The sequence below is a fragment of the Martes martes genome, assembly GCF_963455335.1.
Source record: "Martes martes genome assembly, chromosome: 12".
NCBI classification, from domain to species: Eukaryota; Metazoa; Chordata; class Mammalia; order Carnivora; family Mustelidae; genus Martes; species Martes martes.
Genome location: NC_137900.1, coordinates 35,250,244 through 35,270,423, shown reverse-complemented (window position 1 = coordinate 35,270,423; position 20,180 = coordinate 35,250,244). Strand labels below are relative to the sequence as shown.

At 42.5% G+C, this 20,180-nt stretch overlaps 1 protein-coding gene across 1 annotated transcript in view; it reads left to right on the top strand.

Annotated features, from left to right (window-relative positions):
• The first annotated feature begins 5,664 nt into the window (after nucleotides 1–5,664).
• GLDC (glycine decarboxylase) overlaps nucleotides 5,665–20,180 on the top strand; it is a 93,172-nt gene continuing 78,656 nt past the window's right edge. The window contains exons 1-2 of the mRNA XM_080819871.1: nucleotides 5,665–6,118; nucleotides 6,661–6,739. Coding sequence (XP_080675997.1) covers nucleotides 5,864–6,118; nucleotides 6,661–6,739 — 334 coding nt within the window. The 5' untranslated portion in view covers nucleotides 5,665–5,863. The remainder of the gene's footprint in view (nucleotides 6,119–6,660; nucleotides 6,740–20,180) is intronic.

The window sequence follows — 20,180 nt, the reverse complement described above, 5'->3', positions numbered from 1 at the left end:
CTTTCCTTGGCTGCAGGGTTCCCAATCTATTCCCTCAAAGCACTAAACCTAGTTGAGTTTTTTTCCTCCACTATGTGAGATAAGAAGACTGGAGGGGGCTGGAGTGGGAGGAATTCCCTTCCCTAGCTTAGATAAACTCTGGAAGTCCTTTTCTTTGGAGAATAATTATTTGTTGTGAAGATGGCTCTGGGCATATTTCACAGTGATTATTCTTTTCCTTTTCCTACCAGTGCTAGGGGTAGATATTTCTTGGATTTTTACCCTAACTGTGGTGGAGCTCCTAGAGGTAAAGTCCATGAAAGTGTGGACCCCACTAAAACTGTAGCCCCCAGGAGTTTCTCCCTCTCAAGTTACTCCACCCAATGATCCATCATAATTATCATTATATATTCCTACCAGTTTCTAACTCTAGCAGCTTCTGCTCTAGGCAAGCAAATCTTGGCTATGTCTCTTTGGATGAGCCTGTCTTACCAGATTTCAAGGTGGCATTTTGTCCTGCAATGTCAGTTTTCAGAGGTGTCCGAAAGTCATTGATTTTTAGTTTATCCAGCATTTTCTTGTAAGGACAGAAGTGATGACGTTCATGCTCTTTACATATTGGAACTGAAGGCAGAAGTTCTAAATCTCCATTTATAATCAAACTTCCATAACATCCCACTACAATTAATGGACCAGAGTAGTTTGTTTTGGATCTGCAGAATTTAGCATTATCTTGGAACCAGGTTCCAGTAACTGCCCAAAGTTTGGGTATTTTCCTTTCCTTGGAATATTAGTTAGTGTTCTCCAGAAAAACAGAATAAATAGTGTGTGTATATATATATGTGTGTGTGTGTGTGTATACACACACACACACACACACACACACACACATATATATATATCAAAAGAAGTTTTAGGAAAATGGCTCCTGTTGGGACACCTGGGTGGTTCAGTCAGATAAGTGGCTGCCTTTGGCTCCGGTCGTGGTCCTAGGATCCTGGGATTAAGTTCCATGTCCGGCTCCCTGCTCTACAGGGACCCTACTTCTCTCTCCGACTGCCATTCCCCCTGCTTGTGTGCTCTCTCTCTCTCTGACAAATAAATAAATAAAATCTTAAAAAAGAAAGAAATTGGGGCTGCCAAGTCCAAAATCTGCATTAGCATGCTAGCAGGCTGGAGACATAGAGAAGAGCTAATGCTATAGTTCATGTCTAAAGATTATTAGGAAAGAGCCAATATCACAGTTCAAGTCCAAATGCTGCCTGTTGCAGAATTTCCCCTTGCTTAGGGGAGATCAGTTCTTTGTTCTATTCAGACCTTCAGCTAATTGGATAAGGCTCACCCACTTTTGGAGGTCAATCTGCTTTCCTCAGAATCCACTGATTCAAATGTTAATTTCAACCAAAAACATTTTCACAGGTACACCAGAATAAGGTTTGACTCTACATATTTGGGCATTGTGGCCTAACCATCACACTTGGTAAATGGCCACAGGTATCTTTAGGGGAGTTTAGGAAGAGGATTTATAGCGTATATGTATAGCAGAATTATAAGATATTTTCTCAGGTGTTCTTTTTAAAGATTTCCTTCATTTGGGAGGCTCTGGGTCTATGAACTGGCTAAAGAAAACTACTTGAGAGGCTGTGTCTTTATTTGGGTGACGTATCAAATTTTGGTTCACCAGATTAAGGAAGATTTTCTTAGGTTAGTCATTAATTAGTACCAAAGATCCCTGTGGATCAAGCCTGACTAGTTACTACTCTGACTCTGCTGCCCTTTAGAGCAAACTTGCCCGCTTTTCTCTGTTTTCTAGTGCTGCCACTGGCCCTACCACTCTGGGACTCTATCATTACCACTGAAAACAAGGAGCGCATTTCAACAGTGGTGTCTTCTACCATCATCTCATATATGCAGACACAGAAAATACAGGCTTTTTAAAGAATACTACTGCTCCTCTTAGCAATGGATTTCTCAAGGTGAAGTGATTTCTCAAGGTGAAGTGATTGTCCTCTGGGACTTCCTGAGGGATATAATGAAAGGGTTCAAGAGTACATTGCACATGATGAAACCATCCCAACATTCCTATCTCATCAAGCCTTTGGATCCTTTCTTCTCTGTTATGCCAAGAAAGTTTTAGTATATTAACCTGATTTAATGAAGGCCATTGTTGAGTCTGGTTTCAGTCAACCAACTCAGCAAACTCTTAGAGCCAGTCCTGACTGATTGAGCTGATACACTGAATCCAGAATCTCTGATGCTACTAACATATCAGTAATTTCAATATTATTTTCCTTGGTCTAGAACACACTCCCACTTAGTACTGACCCAATCCTCCAGTACTGACATACATTAACAATATCTTGCCATTGTTTCCCTGTGTAGGCTTCTCCTCTGGTGTCAGGCATCTTACTCATCTTCCCAGGGCATGCTGAGATCTGAGTCTTGTGGATCTAGAGGTAAAGAAGTATTAACATACCTTTGCAAGATTAACGCTTTAGTGAAGCCATCATAGGATCATCAAACAAGGGATGGTCAGCATTTCAAAGAGAGGATGAGGAACAGCTTCAGCTGTCAGAGGGACTCAGTGAAAGTTGAAGGTTCAGGATAATTAAATTCAACCCAAACTGCTAAAATGTCCCTGTTCCAAGTTAAGACTTAGTTTTTAATTAATCCCAAACTTTAACATGTGAGACCTGATAAAGCTCTGAATTCAACTTGTATGTTAACTAGGCAATCCACAGGATCAAACATTGGGTGTGATTTTTTTTTTTTTTTTGGTCTCTCAAAAGAGTTTAATGAAGTACAATTTTGATATAACAAAGCAGAGTGGTATAGGGCAAGAAATAGGATTGACATCATGACAGGAAATGAAACTGAGAGCTGTCTAATGGTGAAGCACCCCCCAAGGGCCATCCCACTGGATCTTTCCACACAACTTTTCCTACATTTCCTCTAGTTGTCAGAATGTCCCTCTTGGCTTCTGGATTGGGTGTGATTTGTAAATACCTTCTCCCAGCAGCTAAAGAAGTTAAGAGATTTTTTTTAGAGTGGTTGAGCTCTCTAGTTCTTGGAATTATCATTTTATACTGTAAATTCTCTAGGTCACCTGGAAGCCACAGGCCCTCCCTATAGTCCTTGTAGATATTATTCATACCACAAAGGTCTATCGGCAACTAGTTCATCTAACAAAGATGTCCCTTCAATAGTTACTTAATTCCCCATTTCATGGGGAATTAAGTAACTGTTTCCATTTCATGACAAGACTATCATTATCTCATTTTCCACTAGTGACAATGTTATCATGTACTTCAAACAGAACCAGGTCAGACAGTTAATTGCAGATTACTGTCTATGAGGCTTAATTTCTTTTTCTTTTTTTTTTTTTAAGATTTTATTTATTTATTTGACAGAGAAAGATCACAAGTAGGCAGAGAGGCAAGCAGAGAGAGAGAGAGGAGGAAGCAGGCTCCCTGCCGAGCAGAGAGCCCAAAGTGGGACTCGATCCCAGGACCCTGAGATCATGACTTGAGCTGAAGGCAGAGGCTTTAACCCACTGAGCCACTCAGGCGCCCTGAGGCTTAATTTCTTAAAGCTACTTTTTGTCTCTGTTACAGGCTCTCCTAAGATTCATTTAGAAAACATGGAGTATTTCAAACAGAGGAGGATTAAAATGCCAGGAATAGGTGTATGTAAAACCAGTGGAAGAATTGCAAGAGCAAAAAACAGAGTAGATAGAACACCACTATCTTCAGGTAAACCACTGAAGTTCAATGAGAAAAAAATTTTTTTTTCAATGAGAAATTTCTGCTGCCTCCTATGTTGGAAAACCAAAGGACATTTCTACTGAGGGACACAGCTGCCCTGCTGTACCAGTGTGGGTGGCTGGTAAGGAGGCACTCCATGTCTGCTGTCAGAGAAATAAGAAAATGATTTCTGCTTTATCCCTTTTCTAGTTCTCACACAGGTCTATCTTGTTGATAGATTAATAATATCCAGAACCCTGGAGCCAAAGGAATCTGGTAATTATAGTTCTCTGCCTTCTAGTCCCTGTGATACACAGAGTGTACTAGACAGGAATAGGGATGGGATCCCACACTGAGGGTATCTCCCAACTTTTATGAAGGCTATAATTTCCATTCCAAATGAATGAAAACCTCAAAGACATTCAGCCTAGCCCTTCTAGCTCACCACTGCCCCTGCTTGCCAGATGCACACATTTTGCTTACTGTTTTGTTTTATACTTTCCACCTCTTTGCCTAGTCTATGTGCCTGTCAGCTACGGAACCCAGAATGTACAGAGGATGATTGAAGGAGGAAGCTTAGAGGAGAAAAGAACAGGTTCTACTTATCTGTAGTCTAATTGATGTTCTGATGACTTTTGGCCAGTCTTATTTTCCTTATATTAGGACAATTGTAATTTTGAAAGTTCATTCTTTGTTTTTTTTAAGATTTTATTTTTCAGTAATCACCACACCCAGTGCTGGCTAGAACTCACAACCCTGAGATCAAGAGTCACATGCTGTACAGACTGAGCCAGCCAGGTGCCAGAAAGCTCACTTTTTAAAAAAGATATATTTATCTATTTTGGAGAGAGAGTGTATGAGGCTGGGGGTGGGGGGGATGCAGTGGGAGGGAGAGAGAAACTTTAGCAGACTCAGCACTCAGCACCAGCTGAGGTGGGTCTCCATCTCACCCTGAGATCAGACCTAGCCTGAAAGCAATAGTAGCCTCTTGACTAACTGCATCACCCGGGTGTCCCTTCAAAGTTCATTCTTTTTTTTTAAGACTCTACCTATTTGACAGAGAGAGATCACAAGTAGGCAGAGAGGCAGGAGGGGGTGGGGAAGCAGGCTCCCCGCTGAGCAGAGAGCCTAATGCAAGGCTGGATCCCAGGATGCTGGGATCAGGACCTGAACTGAAGGCAGAGGCTTTAACCCACTGAGCCACCCAGGCGCCCCCTCAAAGTTCATTCTTGATAAAAATGTCAAGAGATAGCTGGAGAATTTAGAGGTACACAATTTTCTAACTAAGATGATAGTGCAAAATATATACCTCAATATCTTTTGCATTCCCTCCCTCCCCACATTATGTATGGGGAGAGAAAGAGAAAGAGAGAGAAATGATTCAAGCCTACTGTTGGGACAGTTCTTTCAATGCATAATCTCTTTAAATCCATCCAGCTGTGTGAGTTGAAAAAAACCTGAAGCTCAGAGGTTGAGTAACTTGCCCACAATCATAACTATAAAAAAAACTTTCATCTGCCCCTATGGGTTTCCACGAAATATAACCAGGAACGAGACCCTAAAATTTATTAATGGAAACTAATTATTTGAGCCTGGCTTCTCTATCAGAATCATCTTTCATCTCAGCTGAGTTCCCCAAGCACTTCGCCCGCAGCTGTGCAGCCGGATCCCGCGCCAGTGCGGTCCCAGACCTTAACCCCAAGCGCATGGATCGCCCTGGTCTTTGCGTGAGCCAGAGATGGAGTAAGAGTGACTGAGGATGGCAGGCTCTGGGCCAGGAGCAAGACTGCTGAGGGCCGGAGAGGGGAGTAGGGGAGGGGGCGGGGCGCCTTGTGCCCCGCCCCTGCCCCTCTGTCCACTCCCATTGGCAGAGCCTTTCCTGGTCCCATCCCACCGCCCGCCTGCAGGGCAACGCTTAAAGTGTGCGGAGCAGGTGCCTCGCGTGGAGCAACAACTTTGCGCGCGTGTTCAGGCTGAGCGCTGCGTCCATTCACTGCCCACGAGCGTGCATCCGTCTGTTCAGCCGGTGGCCCACGAGAAGAGGCTCCAGGCAGAGGGCAGCAGCCACCTGGCTGCGACCAGAAGAGGCCGACAGCGCGGCTGGCCCTCGCGGGCCGGGGCAGGGGACTGCGGCCGCGACCATGCAGACATGCGCCAGGGCCTGGGGGCTGCGTTTGGGCTGTGGAGTCGGGGGCGGCCGCCGCCTGGCTGGAGGCCAGGGACTGCTCTGGGTGCCACGGGGCCGTGACAGCAGCAGCTGCGGCGGGGATAGCAGCAGGGCTGGGGACTCGCGCCTCCTCGAGCGCCTCCTGCCCAGACACGACGACTTCGCTCGGAGGCACATCGGCCCTGGGGACAAAGACCAGAGGGAGATGCTACAGGCCCTGGGGCTGGCGGTAAGGACCCCACCCGGCCTTCTAGGGCCTCCTCCCATCCTGCCCGGTTTCTGACGGCGGGGCCTCTCGGCCCCAGCCCAGAGCTCTGCTTTGCTCCGCGTGGGACGGGGTCCCGGGTCTGGGGCCCTGGCATGGTAGCGAGCCCGCGAGTTCGGTTCCTGTGCCCCAGCCTTCTCTCACCCATTTACTTTCTCCACCCGCTCTTCGCGCCTCAGAACCTTACGTTTTTCAACCCAGCTCGCCCTCCTGATGAACCCTAACTTTGCAAAAGGAGGACCGCCTGGTTTATCCTATTATCTCCGGTTGCTGGCTGAAATCAAACCTGGAGTGGTCGAATCACTAACAGAATTCATTTGCTTTCCTCCAAGTGATTTCTGGTTTGCTCAGTTGTTCTTTTCTCTTAAAAAAAGAAACCGTAATTAGGCGATTTAAATGAGGTTCCCACAAGCCTTTGTAGATGCAAAACACAGAGATGACTCTTTTTAACTCCCGAAGCACTTTCCTCTCCCTTTAGTGTTCATGGACTTATGTTTTAATTTTAGAGCATTGATGAACTGATTGAGAAGACGGTCCCTGCCAGCATCCGCTTGAAAAGACCCTTGAAAATGGAAGACCCTGTTTGTAAGTTGCCGGGAGGACTCCCTTAGACTGCGCTTGCTCTGACCTACTTGTCTTCTATGGTCTCTGAAAATACAGCTCTGGGTTAGGATTGCCCAGGACTGGGAATATGTTTATTAAAATAAAACAGCGGCAGGTACCTTGATGGGCAGGAGACGGTGGAATATTTAGTTCCTGGAGCAGTCAGTTCTGTACCCTAGTTTGGAGTCATGGCTCGCCTTTCTAGGTTTTTATCCAGGCGCTGGCAAACTTCCCATGGGAAGGCAGTGCCCAAACGCGTATGCAGGACACCCCACTTCCCAGGCAACCATCCTACGCCACGGTTCTCATATCCTTTGGGTTGAGAAGTGTCATCACCTCTGTGCAAGTCAGGATACTGTGAAGGGAAAAGGGAATCGTCAATATCATACAACTATGGAAGTGGCAAAAACGGGAGGAGATGCAAACCGTCCTCCTAGTCCAATTTTCTTTATAGGACTGCAGTTTCACATCGTTTACTTATCTCAGGTCCAGTTTCATTGTTTATGCTTAGTGTAAGGCAGCAGTACTCTTCAAGGTAAAATGATTTTTGTAAAGAAACATGCAAATAAGATTTGTGCTTGGTTTAAAAAGCTTAGTTTACTCATAGAATTAGAATTTTGTTATACATTTAAATCTCTTTAATAATCTGAAGACTAACTTTCAGAGGTATTATTTAAAGATTTTATTTACTATTTGAGAGCGAGAAAATGAGAGTGTGAGAGTGAAAGCGAGAGCGAGCGAGCAAGAGAGAGAGAGAGCAGGCATGAAAGTGGGGGAGGGAGGGAGAAGCAGACTCCCTGCAGAGCAGGGAGTTCTATGGGAGACTCATCCTGGGACTTGAGGATCATGACCTGAGCTGAAGACAGTCGCTTAACCAACTGAGCCACCCAGTCACCCATTATTTTTATGTGAGCACTTGACTTTCATGGACTTAGGCATGAGTTCATATGTCAAAGGATTAGTCAGGCAGAGCTGAAGAGCACTCTCCCTCTCTCTGAACAGGAAAGAATTCTCTTGGGGGTTATCTGGTTGTGAATCATAGAGATGCTGTCTCTTATACTTTTGTTGGAGTCAGGTGAAGAGAGGTACTTTGTTTTGTTTTAGGTTTTAGGACAGAAAGGATATATAGATGGCAGACTTCATTTTTTTTTTAAGATTTTATTTATTTGTTTATTTAAGAGAGAGAGGGGGCATTGCATGCAATCCAGGAGAGGAGCAGAGGGAAAGGGACAGGTAGACTCTGCTCTGAGTGCAGAACCCAGCTGGGGGTTGGATCCTACAACCCTGAGATCATGACCTGAGTGGAAATCAAGAGTCAGTTGCTTAACTGTCTCAGCCACTCAAGTGGCCCAAACTTTATTTTGTTCTAAAATAAACAACTTGCAGGGTGCCTGGGTGGCTCAGTGAGTTAAGTGTCTGACTTTTGATTTCCACTCAAGTCATGATCTCAGGGCCTTTGTGATCAAGCCCTGAGTCAGGGTCCTGAGCTGGGTGTGGACTCTGCTTAAGATTCTCTCTCCGTCTGCCCCTTCCTGCCTCCAAAACAAGGGGCAAAAAACCAACAACTTGAGGTATGAAGCCAGTCCAGCTCCAGTGGTCTAATATAACTCAAGCTATGATGAGGACTACTTCCCTGGTTGGTTTCAAATCTGAACCATTTCTCCTCACCACAGGGATCTTGCCTTTCAAAGAAAATCTGCACATTTTGTTCAGTTGAACTGATTGAGACCTAGGGATAGCTGGAAGCTTTATCTGTTTCAATTTTAGGAAATGATAATACTGATTTACTGGACGTTTAAAAAGTGAAGAGTTATATATGTTTCTTTTTAAAGATTTGTTTATTTATTTTAGGGAGGGAGGGGCAAAGGAAGAGAGAGAGGGAGAGAAACTCAAGCAGACTCCATAACACAGGGCTTGGTCTGACAACCCTGAGGTCACCATCCTGAGATCAGGACTCTGAGATCACAACCTGAGCTGAAACCAAGAGTTGGTTGCTTACCACTACACCACCCAGGTGCCTCAAGAGTTTTACATATATATATATATACACATTAGATCTATTCATTTATTTATTTTTGAGAGAGAGTGAGTGAACAGGGAGGGGGCAGAGGGAGAGAAACTCAAGCAGACTGAGTGGGGAGCCCAACTTGGGGCTTGATCCCACAATGCTGAGATCCTGACCTGAACTGAAATTAAAAGCCAGATGCTTAACCCACTGAGCCACCCAGGCACCCCCCAAATTGTATATATATTTAAGATTTTTAAAATTTATTTATTTGACAGAGATCACAACTAGGCAGAGAGGCAGGCAGAGAGGGAGAGGGGGAAGGAGGCTCTCCACTGAGCAGAGAGCATGACACAGCGCTCCATCCCAGGATCCTGACATCATGACCTGAGCTGAAGGCAGAGGCTTAACCCACTGAGCCACCCAGGTGCCCCTCCAAATTGTATATATATATATATATATATATTTTAAAGATTTTATTTATTTATTTGATAGAGATCACAAGTAGGCAGAGAGGCAGGCAGAAAGAGAGAGAGAGAGAGAGGAGGAAGCCGGCTCCCTGCAGAGCAGAGAGCCCGATGCGGGACTCGATCCCAGGACCCTGAGATCATGACCTGAGCCAAAGGCAGAGGCTTAACCCACTGAGCCACCCAGGCACCCTCCAAATTGTATATTTTTAAAGCAAGCCTTAGGTAATGCCTTTCTGAGACCTTTAAAGTCAGAAAATGTTTAGGTCAGCCCTTTTTACAGTCTACTCTAAAATAGATGTTCTTTAAGAGCATTAGAGCCCAAGAGACTTGTCAAAATTGTCTGTCTAAAAAAAACAGTTCATCTACTCATTTCTAGCTGAATAATGTGAACTTCGGGGGATTCCATTTTTCCTTTCTCATTGGAACCATGCTCCTGATAAGTAATATGCAGCTTACTTATAAACTTTAAACCCAGTGGCTTCTGTGAGTTTGGGGGCTGGGTCCCTCTGGTTATTCTGAGGTGACTTAGAGAAAATATTGCACAGTCGGGAGGTCTCCCTGCCACCAACCCTGCCACTTCCTTGCCTGGAAGTGGACTGGCTCTCCAACAAGGCTTGCTTCTTGGAAGAGTGAGGTCTGGTTGGGGCAAGCACAGAATGTGTCAGAAAAGCATCAGTGTTTGACCAAAGTGTGCACGTGTCATGGTTAATGAATGTTCTCCACATGGGGAGAACAAATTGGTCTGTGTAACTTCTAGTAGTAGTATTTCTATAGCAGAGCAGCATTATCCAAATGGCAAATGGTTTAATGTTGAATGCCTGTGTTCTGTTGTAGTTAGAGAGGAATTCTGGACCTAATATTTGTTCACTGTATACACAGGAAACTAGTAAGAGTTAGTTACATGGGTCTTAAATGCCCTCATTGCTGAGTAAAAAGAAGACTGAGAGCTGTAAGTACCATGGAGATACTTGGGTTAGTTCTTACACATAATTCAATAATCTCAAACATTTATGTAGTGCTTACCCTGTACTGGGCACTTTTAAGCATGCCTTTTTTTTTTTTTTTTAAGATTTTATTTATTTATTTGACAGACAGAGATCACAAGTAGGCAGAAAGCCAGGCAGAGAGAGAGGAGGAAGCAGGCTCCCTGCCGAGCCGAGAGCCGGATGCAGGGCTCAATCCCAGGACCCTGGGATCATGAACCAAGCCGAAGGCAGACACTTTAAACCACTGAGCCACCCAGGCGCTCCAAGCGTGCTTTTTCATGTGTTAATTTAGTCCTTAGTGCAACCTTTTGAGGTAAGTACCATTTTCTGTTCTAAAGATAAAGATATCATGGCATACAGAGGATATGTCATGACTTGCAGTGGAGACAGAATTTGACTCAGGCCAGCCTAGCTCCACTGTCCACCCTCTAACCACTGTCTTCATTGTTTACAGTTACGCACAAATCCAGTTATACCAGATTCCCCCTGCCATTTACCAAATGCTCTGGTGGAAATGCAGTGGCATGCAGAGAGCACAGATGTGGGAACAGCCAGCCACAAGCAGGGAGAGGGAAGGGGTCACAGGTGCAGGACTAGGGTTGGGTATTGAAGGATGAATAATGATGCTCTGCTGGGAAAGGCTGGTGGAAGCTGCTACAGGTAGAAGGGTCATTATGTACAGGACAGTGATGTGACAGAATCAAGAAAGTACAGATGATTCATCTATCATGAAGATGCTCCCCTCCCCTAGGACATTTAAGTGCTTTGAAAGAATACCTTATAAGTTGGCTTCTCAGCAAATCATGCTTCAAAGAAATAAGGAAAGCTACTCGATTCAAAACCCTGTTGTCATCCTGTTCAAGTAAATCCACCCTCTCTCACCCACATACACACATAAAGAAAGAGAAAAAAGTTACCAACGGGAGCATTTATTTCCCTGGATGGGCCATGTTGCATGATTTTAGCTTTCTTTTTTATTACCTTTTCCTAGATTTTCTACAATAACTATATATTTATTTTGTAATTACTACCAAATTTAAAAGTACTTTATGAACCAACCCAGTCACTTTTAGCTATGGTATGCCTTACTGTGTAGTATTTTCAGTGAAGTCATCTCAAGCTAACCGGATTGAATTAGCTCATAACTTCACAGAAGCTGCAGGGTTTAAAGTTTACACAAAATTGCACATTGCTTATTGTGAGAATGCTTAGGAAGAGAGAGGAGAGACTAACTCCTCTAATGTTCAAATTATTCAGCCAGAACCAAGCAGCTGAGCTGTCACAATGAGACTTCTGATGAACTTGTGGGAACTTAATGTTCTAAGCCACATCGTTTAGAGTGGTGTTTAATAAATGGTTAATAAAGGGGATGTTGTGTAATCTAGCTGCAGGTGGTGACTATGTCACCTAAGTTGGGTTGGGCACTCTCCTGCACTGACCCCAAGTACACCTAAACAAAACAGCTGTTCCCCAGACTGTGGATGTCAGGTGTCTTTCAGCTGAATGATATCTATCATTGGGTTTTGCATGTACACTCTTCTAAGTTTGTTACAAGGCTCTCCCTTGGCTTATTCCTGACCAGGTTTCTGGCTTAATATGAATTATTTTGTCTTTAGGATAATACCATTGGATTTTCCTTATATGTTTTCCTTACATATGAAAATAAATGAAAACCAACCAAATGAGAAAAGTTAAGACTATTTATTCTGAACTCGTTGTATGAAGGGAGTCAGACTTTTGTTTTGGCAGAGGAATGAGAAAGCCTTATAGTGAAATAAAGGAAGGACTTCAGAAATGCCCGTGTCAAGGGCTATTGGCATGCAGAAGATGTTGGGGGGGGGTAAGTAGAAACAGGGGATCCTGTGTGATTGGTTAAGGATACATATTTGGGGGCGCCTGGGTGGCACAGTGGGTTAAGCCTCTGCCTTCTGCTCAGGTCATGATCTCAGGGTCCTGGGGTCGAGTCCCACATCGGGCTCTATGCTAAGCAGGGAGCCTGCTCCCCTCACCCCGCCGCCCCGCCTGCCTCTCTGCCTACTTGTGATCTCTCTCTGTCTGTCAAATAAATGAATAAAATCTTTTTTTAAAAAAGGATGCATATTTGGCTTTGTATGATTGGTCCTATATTGGAAGCCAAGACCAAACTTCATCAAGCTGTCAATTATTAATCAAGTCCTGGCCAATAATTTTGGTCCAACTACTATATAAGTTATTGTGCTGGATTGTCAGTGAAGATAGCAATTTGGCGTTCTGCAAGTCTAACTTAAGCAGGCTGGCTTCTGGTGTTTTAGAAAAAGTGTTGGTTTCTTGAGCAGGTTGTTACAGGTTGTGGGTGAAAGTTACATGGTAATAATATGGTCTAGCCGGTGTCTGTTTGTGTATTCAGTCTCACAATAGAATCTGTCTTGTCCTTAGATTTTTGTCATTAATTCTTTTTGGGCAGACAGCTGCTAATCTGAGTGATATCTTGAACAGTCGGTCTATTGCCTGAATTGCTAAATGTTCATTGACCATCTAGTATGTGTAAAGCACTGTGAGGAAAAATAGGTGAATAAACATAATCACCATCCTCAAGAAGCTTATGTCAGAAAGTTAAAAAGTCCCAGGTGCTGTAAGAACTATGGATAAAATGCTGAGTGCTCAGAAATGTGAAGTTGGGAGAGAAATAGGGTTTCTGAAACAACGTAAAGAGTTAGAAGCAAAAGCAATTATCTTTACATTGACTGTTTTTTTGGTGTGTATATAAGGAAAAAAATGCAAAGAAATAAAGATATCTTCACAGAAAAAGAAAAGACAAATGCAACATGACAAGCACAATTAGGGAAGTATTTTAGTATTGTTGGAATCTCGTCATTGATGGAATCTTATCAGAATACTTATACTGTCAGTCATTTGGGGATTCTGGTGTATGTTCAGTTCGATCAACAAAGCAATTCTTCAACCAGGTGTTCTACAAATTTTACTCAATTCTGACACTATCCACCTGGAGATAGCATCAGATCCTACAGGGTAAGGGCTTGGTTCCATGAAACTGTCCCCTCTTTAGATGCCAATCCCAAGTCCACCTGTGCTTCTGACCGACAAGCTATATTTTGGAGGTTTCCACAACCCCCTCCTTGAGTCTGATTAATTTGCTAGAGCAGCTCACAGAGCTCAGAAACATTTCCATGTTTGTCAGTTTATTTTAAAGGATGTTATAAAAGATACAGATGAATCACCAGATGAAGAGGTACATAGGGTGAGGCCCATAAGGGTTTTGAGCACAGGAGCTTCTTTCCCTGTGGGACTTGGGGTTCACCACCCTCCTGGCATGTGGATGCATTAGCCATCCCAGAAGGTCATCAAATCTTGTTGTTCAAGAGTTTTTATAGAGCATAATCTGTATTTTCCCATCCCCAATCTGTCTCCTTCCCAGAGTTCTGTGGGGTGAGGCCAACAAAGTTCCAACCCTCTAATTAGTAGGTTTTTCTTGGTCTTTCTAGCCAGCCCCATCCTGAGGCTACGTAGGGCACCACTCTAAATCACTTCATTAGCATAAGGTCAGGTGTGATCAGAAGGGCTTTAAAAAAATTATTTATTTGAAAGAGAAAGAGTGCACCCTTCGAAGGGCTTCTTATGAATAACAAAAGAATACTACTGTTCAAATTCCAAAGACCATCTATATATATATATATATATATATATATATATATATAAATACTATATATATATGTATATATAGTATTTTTTAATATATTTTTTACTATACCACAGTGATATTTCAGTTAAATGGTGGAGGCATATCCCGATAGAAGTGGAGAAATGAAAACAATAATCTTAAAAGATGCACCCTTGGGGCTCCTGGGTGGCTCAGTGGGTTAAAGCCTCTGCCTTCAGCTCAGGTCATTATCCCAGGGTCCTGGGATTGAGCCTTGCATTGGGCTCTCTGCTCAGTGGGGAGCCTGCTTCACCCTCTCTCTGCCTGCCTCTCTGCCTGCTTGTGATCTCTCTCTCTGTGTCAAATAAATAAATAAAATCTTTTAAAAAAAAGATGGCACCCTAAAATAATCATTTTATCCCTTCTTTTTAAAGTTAGAATTCAAACTTGGTATCTCAGTCTCTATAAGTTATCATTTTTAGCATTAAAATATTTTGGGGGGCCTGGGTGTCTCAGTCAGTTAAGTGTCTGACTCTTTATTTTAGCTGAGGTCATGATCTCAGGGTTGTAAGATTGAGCCCCACGTTGGGCTATGTGCTTGGTATGGAGTCTGCGTGAGATTTTCTCTCCCTCTCTTTCTGCTCTTGCTGTCTCTCTCTCTCACTCTCTCTCTGTGTGTGTCTTTCTTTCAGAAAAGTAAATAAATCTTTAAGATTTTAAATAAATCTTTAAAAAATAATAAAATGTTTTAGACTTCCTTCTTTTTTGACATATAAAGGATACAAACATGTAAACATAGTGAACAAATAAAATAGGTCCTGTGATGGGGACAAAGAACATAAAATGTAAAAACAACTTTTTCCCTCTCCATCTTGATTCCAAAGGATCATGAAATTTATCCAGTATCATCAAATACATTTTATGTAAATGAAATTACTTCTTTAATATTAATTTAAACATTTCTTTTCTGGGGGGAGGAAGCTATTTTATCTATTATCTCTTGTTGTATAAGAAATTAACTGCAAAATTCTGTGACTTAAAACAACTGTGAACATTTATAATCCTCACCGTTTCTGTGGGTCAGAAATCCAGGAGCAGCCAAGCGGGATGGTTCTGGCTCAGTCTTTTGTAATATTGTGGTCACATTGGTGGATGCTCATCTGGGCCTGGAGGAGCCACTTCAAGGTGGCTCACTCACAACAGCTGTTGGGGGAGGTCTTAGTGCCTCCTCACCTGGGTCTCTCCTTCAGCTGCAGCTAGATTCCCCCAGAGCCAGTGATTCAAGAGAGGGAAAGAAAGCCAGGCGGAAGCTACCCTTTTTATGACCTACCTGTGGAATTCCTTTAGCATCACTTAACACCACTTTCTATTGATTAGAGTGACTCATTAAGTCCAGCCTGAATTCAAAGGAAAGGGAATTAACTTTCACTTAAAAAATTTTTTTATGCTTGAATATAGTTGGAACACAATGTTACATTAGTTTCAGATGTACAATATGGTGATTTGATAAGTTTATGCCTTTTCTGTGCTGACCACAAGGGTAGCTACCATCTGTCATCATAGAATGCTCTTATTATATCATTGACTGTTTTCCTTGTGCTGTGCCTTTTATTCTCATGGCTTATTCATTCCACAACTGGAAGCCTGTATTTCCCACTCCCTTTCACCCATCTTGCCCATTTCCCCACCTTTCCTCCCCTCTGGCAATGATCAATCAAATTCTCTATACTTATAGTTCTGATTTTATTTTTTGTTTGTTTTGTTTTTTAGATTCCACCTATGAGTGGAATCATGTGGAGTCTGTCTTTCTCAGTCTGACTTTCACTTAGCATAATACATCCAAAATATATAAAGAACTTATACAACTCAACACTAAAAAAACAATCTGATTTAAAAATTGGCAGAGGACATGAATAGATATTTTTCCAAAGAAGATATGCAAATGGCTAATGGACACATGAAAAGATATTCAACATCACTAATCATCAGGGAAGTACAAATCAAAACCACAATGAGATATCGCTTTATACCCATTGAAATGGCTAAAATAAAAACAAGAAATAACAAATGTTGGCAAAGATGTAGAAAAAGGATCACTTGTACCTTGTCGGTGGGAATGTAAATTGGTACAGCCGCTGTGGAAAACAGTAGGGAGGTTCCAAAAAAAGTTAAAAAAGAGATACCATATGATCCAATAATTCCACTACTGGGTATTTAACCAAAGAAAATGAAAACACTAATTCAAAAGATATATGCACCCCTATGTTTATTGTAGCATTATTTATAATAACTAAGATATGGAAGGAGCTGGGAGATTGTTGGAGAGTTTAGAGATGATATTTGAAATGTGCATTAGTTCAGGTCCACCAAAATGCACTCACCAGGATGACATTAGACATGCTAGAAATTTATTGGAAGTGGAACCAGGAGAAGGCAGGGGGTCTTTAGATTACCTTGGAGTTCTGAAGCTGGTGAAAAGGGAGAGAGATAGAAGGGGAGGAATGGCTAGGAAAATCTTAGGCTGCAAGCACAGATCTAAGAAAGTTTTGATCAGTCCAAATGGGAGTCCTTGAGCCAAAGTCACCCACGTCTTGCAAGAATGGGTCTGCATTAGTTCTCTTGATGTTCTTAGTAACTGGCTGTGAGCAGCCTATGGGGATTATGGTTTTAGTATAAACATGGTATTAATCCAGAGGGGCAACAGGTGGGCTGTTAGTTTCTAGGCTGAGTGTCTGGAGGTGATGGTAATGTTATCAACAGGAAATGGAGAAGTAGAGGGTCCTGGAGGAAGGAGAGATCGTGAATGTTGGAGCAGAATTGTTTGAGGTATTCATGGAACATACATTTGGAAATGTTGAAGCAATAGTTGGAAATAATGCGTCTAGAACTCAAAATAGAGATGAGAGATGGGGTTCCAGATTTAGTGAGTATTCTAAACAAATTCATGGGGAGTGAGATGTCCTGGGGTTGGAATATGGGGAGCAAAATAGAAGTCAGGATGTTGGGAAACAGAGCATGTAAAAGGAGGCAGAGCTGTCTGAAGTGAAGTAATTAAAGAGGCTGGAGGATAAATTTTCAGTCAGGGGTTGTGGACCCCACTGGCATATTCTGGACTTTTCTTAGACAGAAGAAGGAATAAAGTCCACCTGAGGATGTAGGGACACTCTGAAGTAAGAAGAGTTGAAGGGTTGCCTGTCTGATGATCTGAGTGAGAGACGGAAAATGTGAGACTGAACGTTAAAGAAAAGTGGGTTAAGGTTCAGAATAGCTATTGTGTGTAGTAAGAAATCTGGTATTTTTACAAAAAAAAAAAAGGTATTTTTGCAATGCCCACATCAACAACATACTGATTAAACAATGAGGAAATACAATTTCAAAGATTCTGAAATTAATTGCATTAATTAATACACAGTGTTGTTTCACAGAACTTAATAGCTGTGGTTTTCCATCCATAAATGTTTCTCTGAAGCTCATACTTTTAGGGATGCAGTTGAACTAAACATGAAAACAGTTTGTGCATTGCTTTGTCATCATGAGATTTTGTGATGGGTGATTATGGTGAATATTTGAGCTAGCTATATGTGGGAATTTAGGCAAGTTTTCATTGCAATGCCTTGATTCATCTGTATTTTCTGAGCACCTGTTATGTGCCTAGCAACCTGCTATGCCCCTACTCACAAAGAGATTATAATTTAGTGGGTGAGATTCTGGGTTGGACTATAACTTTCTCCTTATGCCTATTTCTTTGGTCTATAAAAAATTATCTCTTTCTTGCAAGCATGTTAGATTGTTTGAGTTGGACTCCTAGAACATATCCTTCCCTTCTTTTTTTTTGCTCTGCTGGCTATAACAATGTCCCCACAGGGCAGCAAAGAGGAAAAACAAATACTCCAGGACTTCCACCCTGATTCTCATTTCAAACTCACCATTTGGCCTGATTATATAGGTAAACAGGTATACCAGATAGATGTGAATTGCAGTTTCTCTGTAAATTTCTTTTAAAAATGTTTGTATATTAAATGAAGAGAGGTGGTAGAGGAGGAGGCCTCCCACAGAAAGTAGTGTGACCCAAGACCAAGGAGAAAGTGACAGACATGGTGCCTCTTGTCCCCGCTTCCCCACTGTGGGATGTTCTTGTCTTCTTACAGTTAGTATTAAGATCTCGAACCTGTATTTTGGGTGAATGGGAAGGGCTGTAGGGACTGCTCACTCCTATGGAGACGAGGGGCCAAGGAGCCATCACACACACGGGCTGGACCTGCCTCAGCTCCTTTTGGCTTTGGAGGTGCCCGCTGGAGGGCTTTAACCCCTGGGGGTAATGAGGGGCTGGGTGCAGTGGGATGTTAATTAACTGAGCAATAAGATGGGAAAGAATCTGGCAGGATTAGGGCCAGGTGGATCAGAGCCCCAGTCAGGCCTGCATGGTCCTGTCCCAAGCATATCTTGTCACAGGTTCCCCTCTGTGAGTATCAAAGAGTGTTCAATTTGAAGAGTTGCGGTGTCCTTATTCTACATGACACAGAGCTTACAGACTGGTTTACCTTTCTGGAACGGAGAAATTCTGTGATTCACAGACTTTGTTTGTGAAACTGTTCTTTGTTGGAGGAGGAAATTTAACACATAAGAGGGAGTAGCATTTATGGGTTCGGTAAGTGAGTTTAAGTCAGGCGGTTAAGGGGGAGGAGTGGGGTGCTGCAAATGAGTAGGTGATAATACAGAAAGGCTACACATTACGAAGGAATTTGTACGCAAATTTCAGGTTCAACTCAGAAAGTCAGAAAATGTCCTGACAAAGGCTGTCATTCATGGTCTGTTTATCTTGATTGAGACCCTTGACCCCACCCCATGGTTTTCTAAGCAGCTTTGAAGTCAAGGATCTGCAGGTTGGCAAGAAAAATATGCTAAGGCAGTCTCTGTCCTAACATTCTGGCCCCAGCTTTCCCCTCAGTCTCTGGCAGAAAAAGGCCTTTCTGGGCAAATTCAAATATGATTGTGTTGGTTTTCAGTCCTGATGATTTCCTTGGAGAACTTTTCTGAGTATCTTGCCAAGTACACGAAGGGCAGGGAGTGGGAGGGAGGCTCTGACATTGGTTGAGTGGCTGTTCTGTGCTGGGTGCTGCTGGACTTCCGGGAAAATGCCCTGTGGACTTTTGGCCACTGTGGGGACTGAAAGGTGTCTACACTCATATATTTCACAAGGAGGATTTTGTTTTGCACATAACATTTTAACTGAATTTTTAATTTTTGAATAGCATAGGCATATTGCCCAAAATTTAAAAACACAGAAAGATATGTAGGAAAAAACAAGACTCCTTCAGTCTCCTCCTATCAGTTTCTTGAGAATCATTCCCAAGATATTCTGTTACTATGTATATGTAGCATATGCATATGTATTTATTCTTTTTTAAATATAAATGGCAGAATCCTTTATTTTCTCTCCTTGGAAACTTTGACCTAAGATTTTAAGATTGCCAAGAAACAAAAACAAAGCATGGGTACATTTTTTCATATAATTGACACAAAAAGTAGTCATAGCGTTATGTGTTAGGGATAACGACTTAAGAGTGGGGAACAATGTGTGTATGCATGTGTGTTTCAGTATAGCAGGAACATAGACCATTACAGCCTGCCTGTCTATTCTAACGATATTTTTTTCCAGTTTTGGTCAAAATTCACATAGATGGAAAATTAAGACCTGGGTGTATAGTGCATGGAGTATTTAATACCTAGTTGGCTTGATCCTGTTAGGAAGTATTTGTTTGGTGTAGTGGTCAGTACAAAGCCCCCCTTGGTATTTTAGGTGCTGGTGACAAGGGAGTTGCTGTTGGAAAGTCTCTTTTGGAATTATGTAAGGAGAAAGCATTCATTCTGAATTCTACGAAGAGGAACAGCATGGAGATCCACCTGCAGATTCTTAGAGAGTGGTGCCGAGGTCACTGAACTCTGTTCTTGGTACATTAGAACCAGGGCATTATGCAATGCTCAGAGGCAGAGGAATAAACAAGGTCAGAAACAGGCATTTATTCCGTAAGAAAAGAACATATTGCTTGAATTCCTGAAGGACTACTGGAGGACTTTTGTGACTGGGGACGAACGATAATGCACAGTGACTGACTGTAGGCAGGAACTTGGAGAGTGACACACTGTTTCCAAGTGTTTCTCCCCCCCCCCCCCAAGTGTTTCTTAATGGACACTCCCTTTCTCTTTCTGTCTCCTTTCCCCCTGGTCAGTTTCAAAGCCATTCATAAGAAAGACAGTTACTGGAATTGGGCCTGTTTACAGGAGGAAGCTTTTTGTCAGATTGGATGGAAGAGTGAGAAGAATG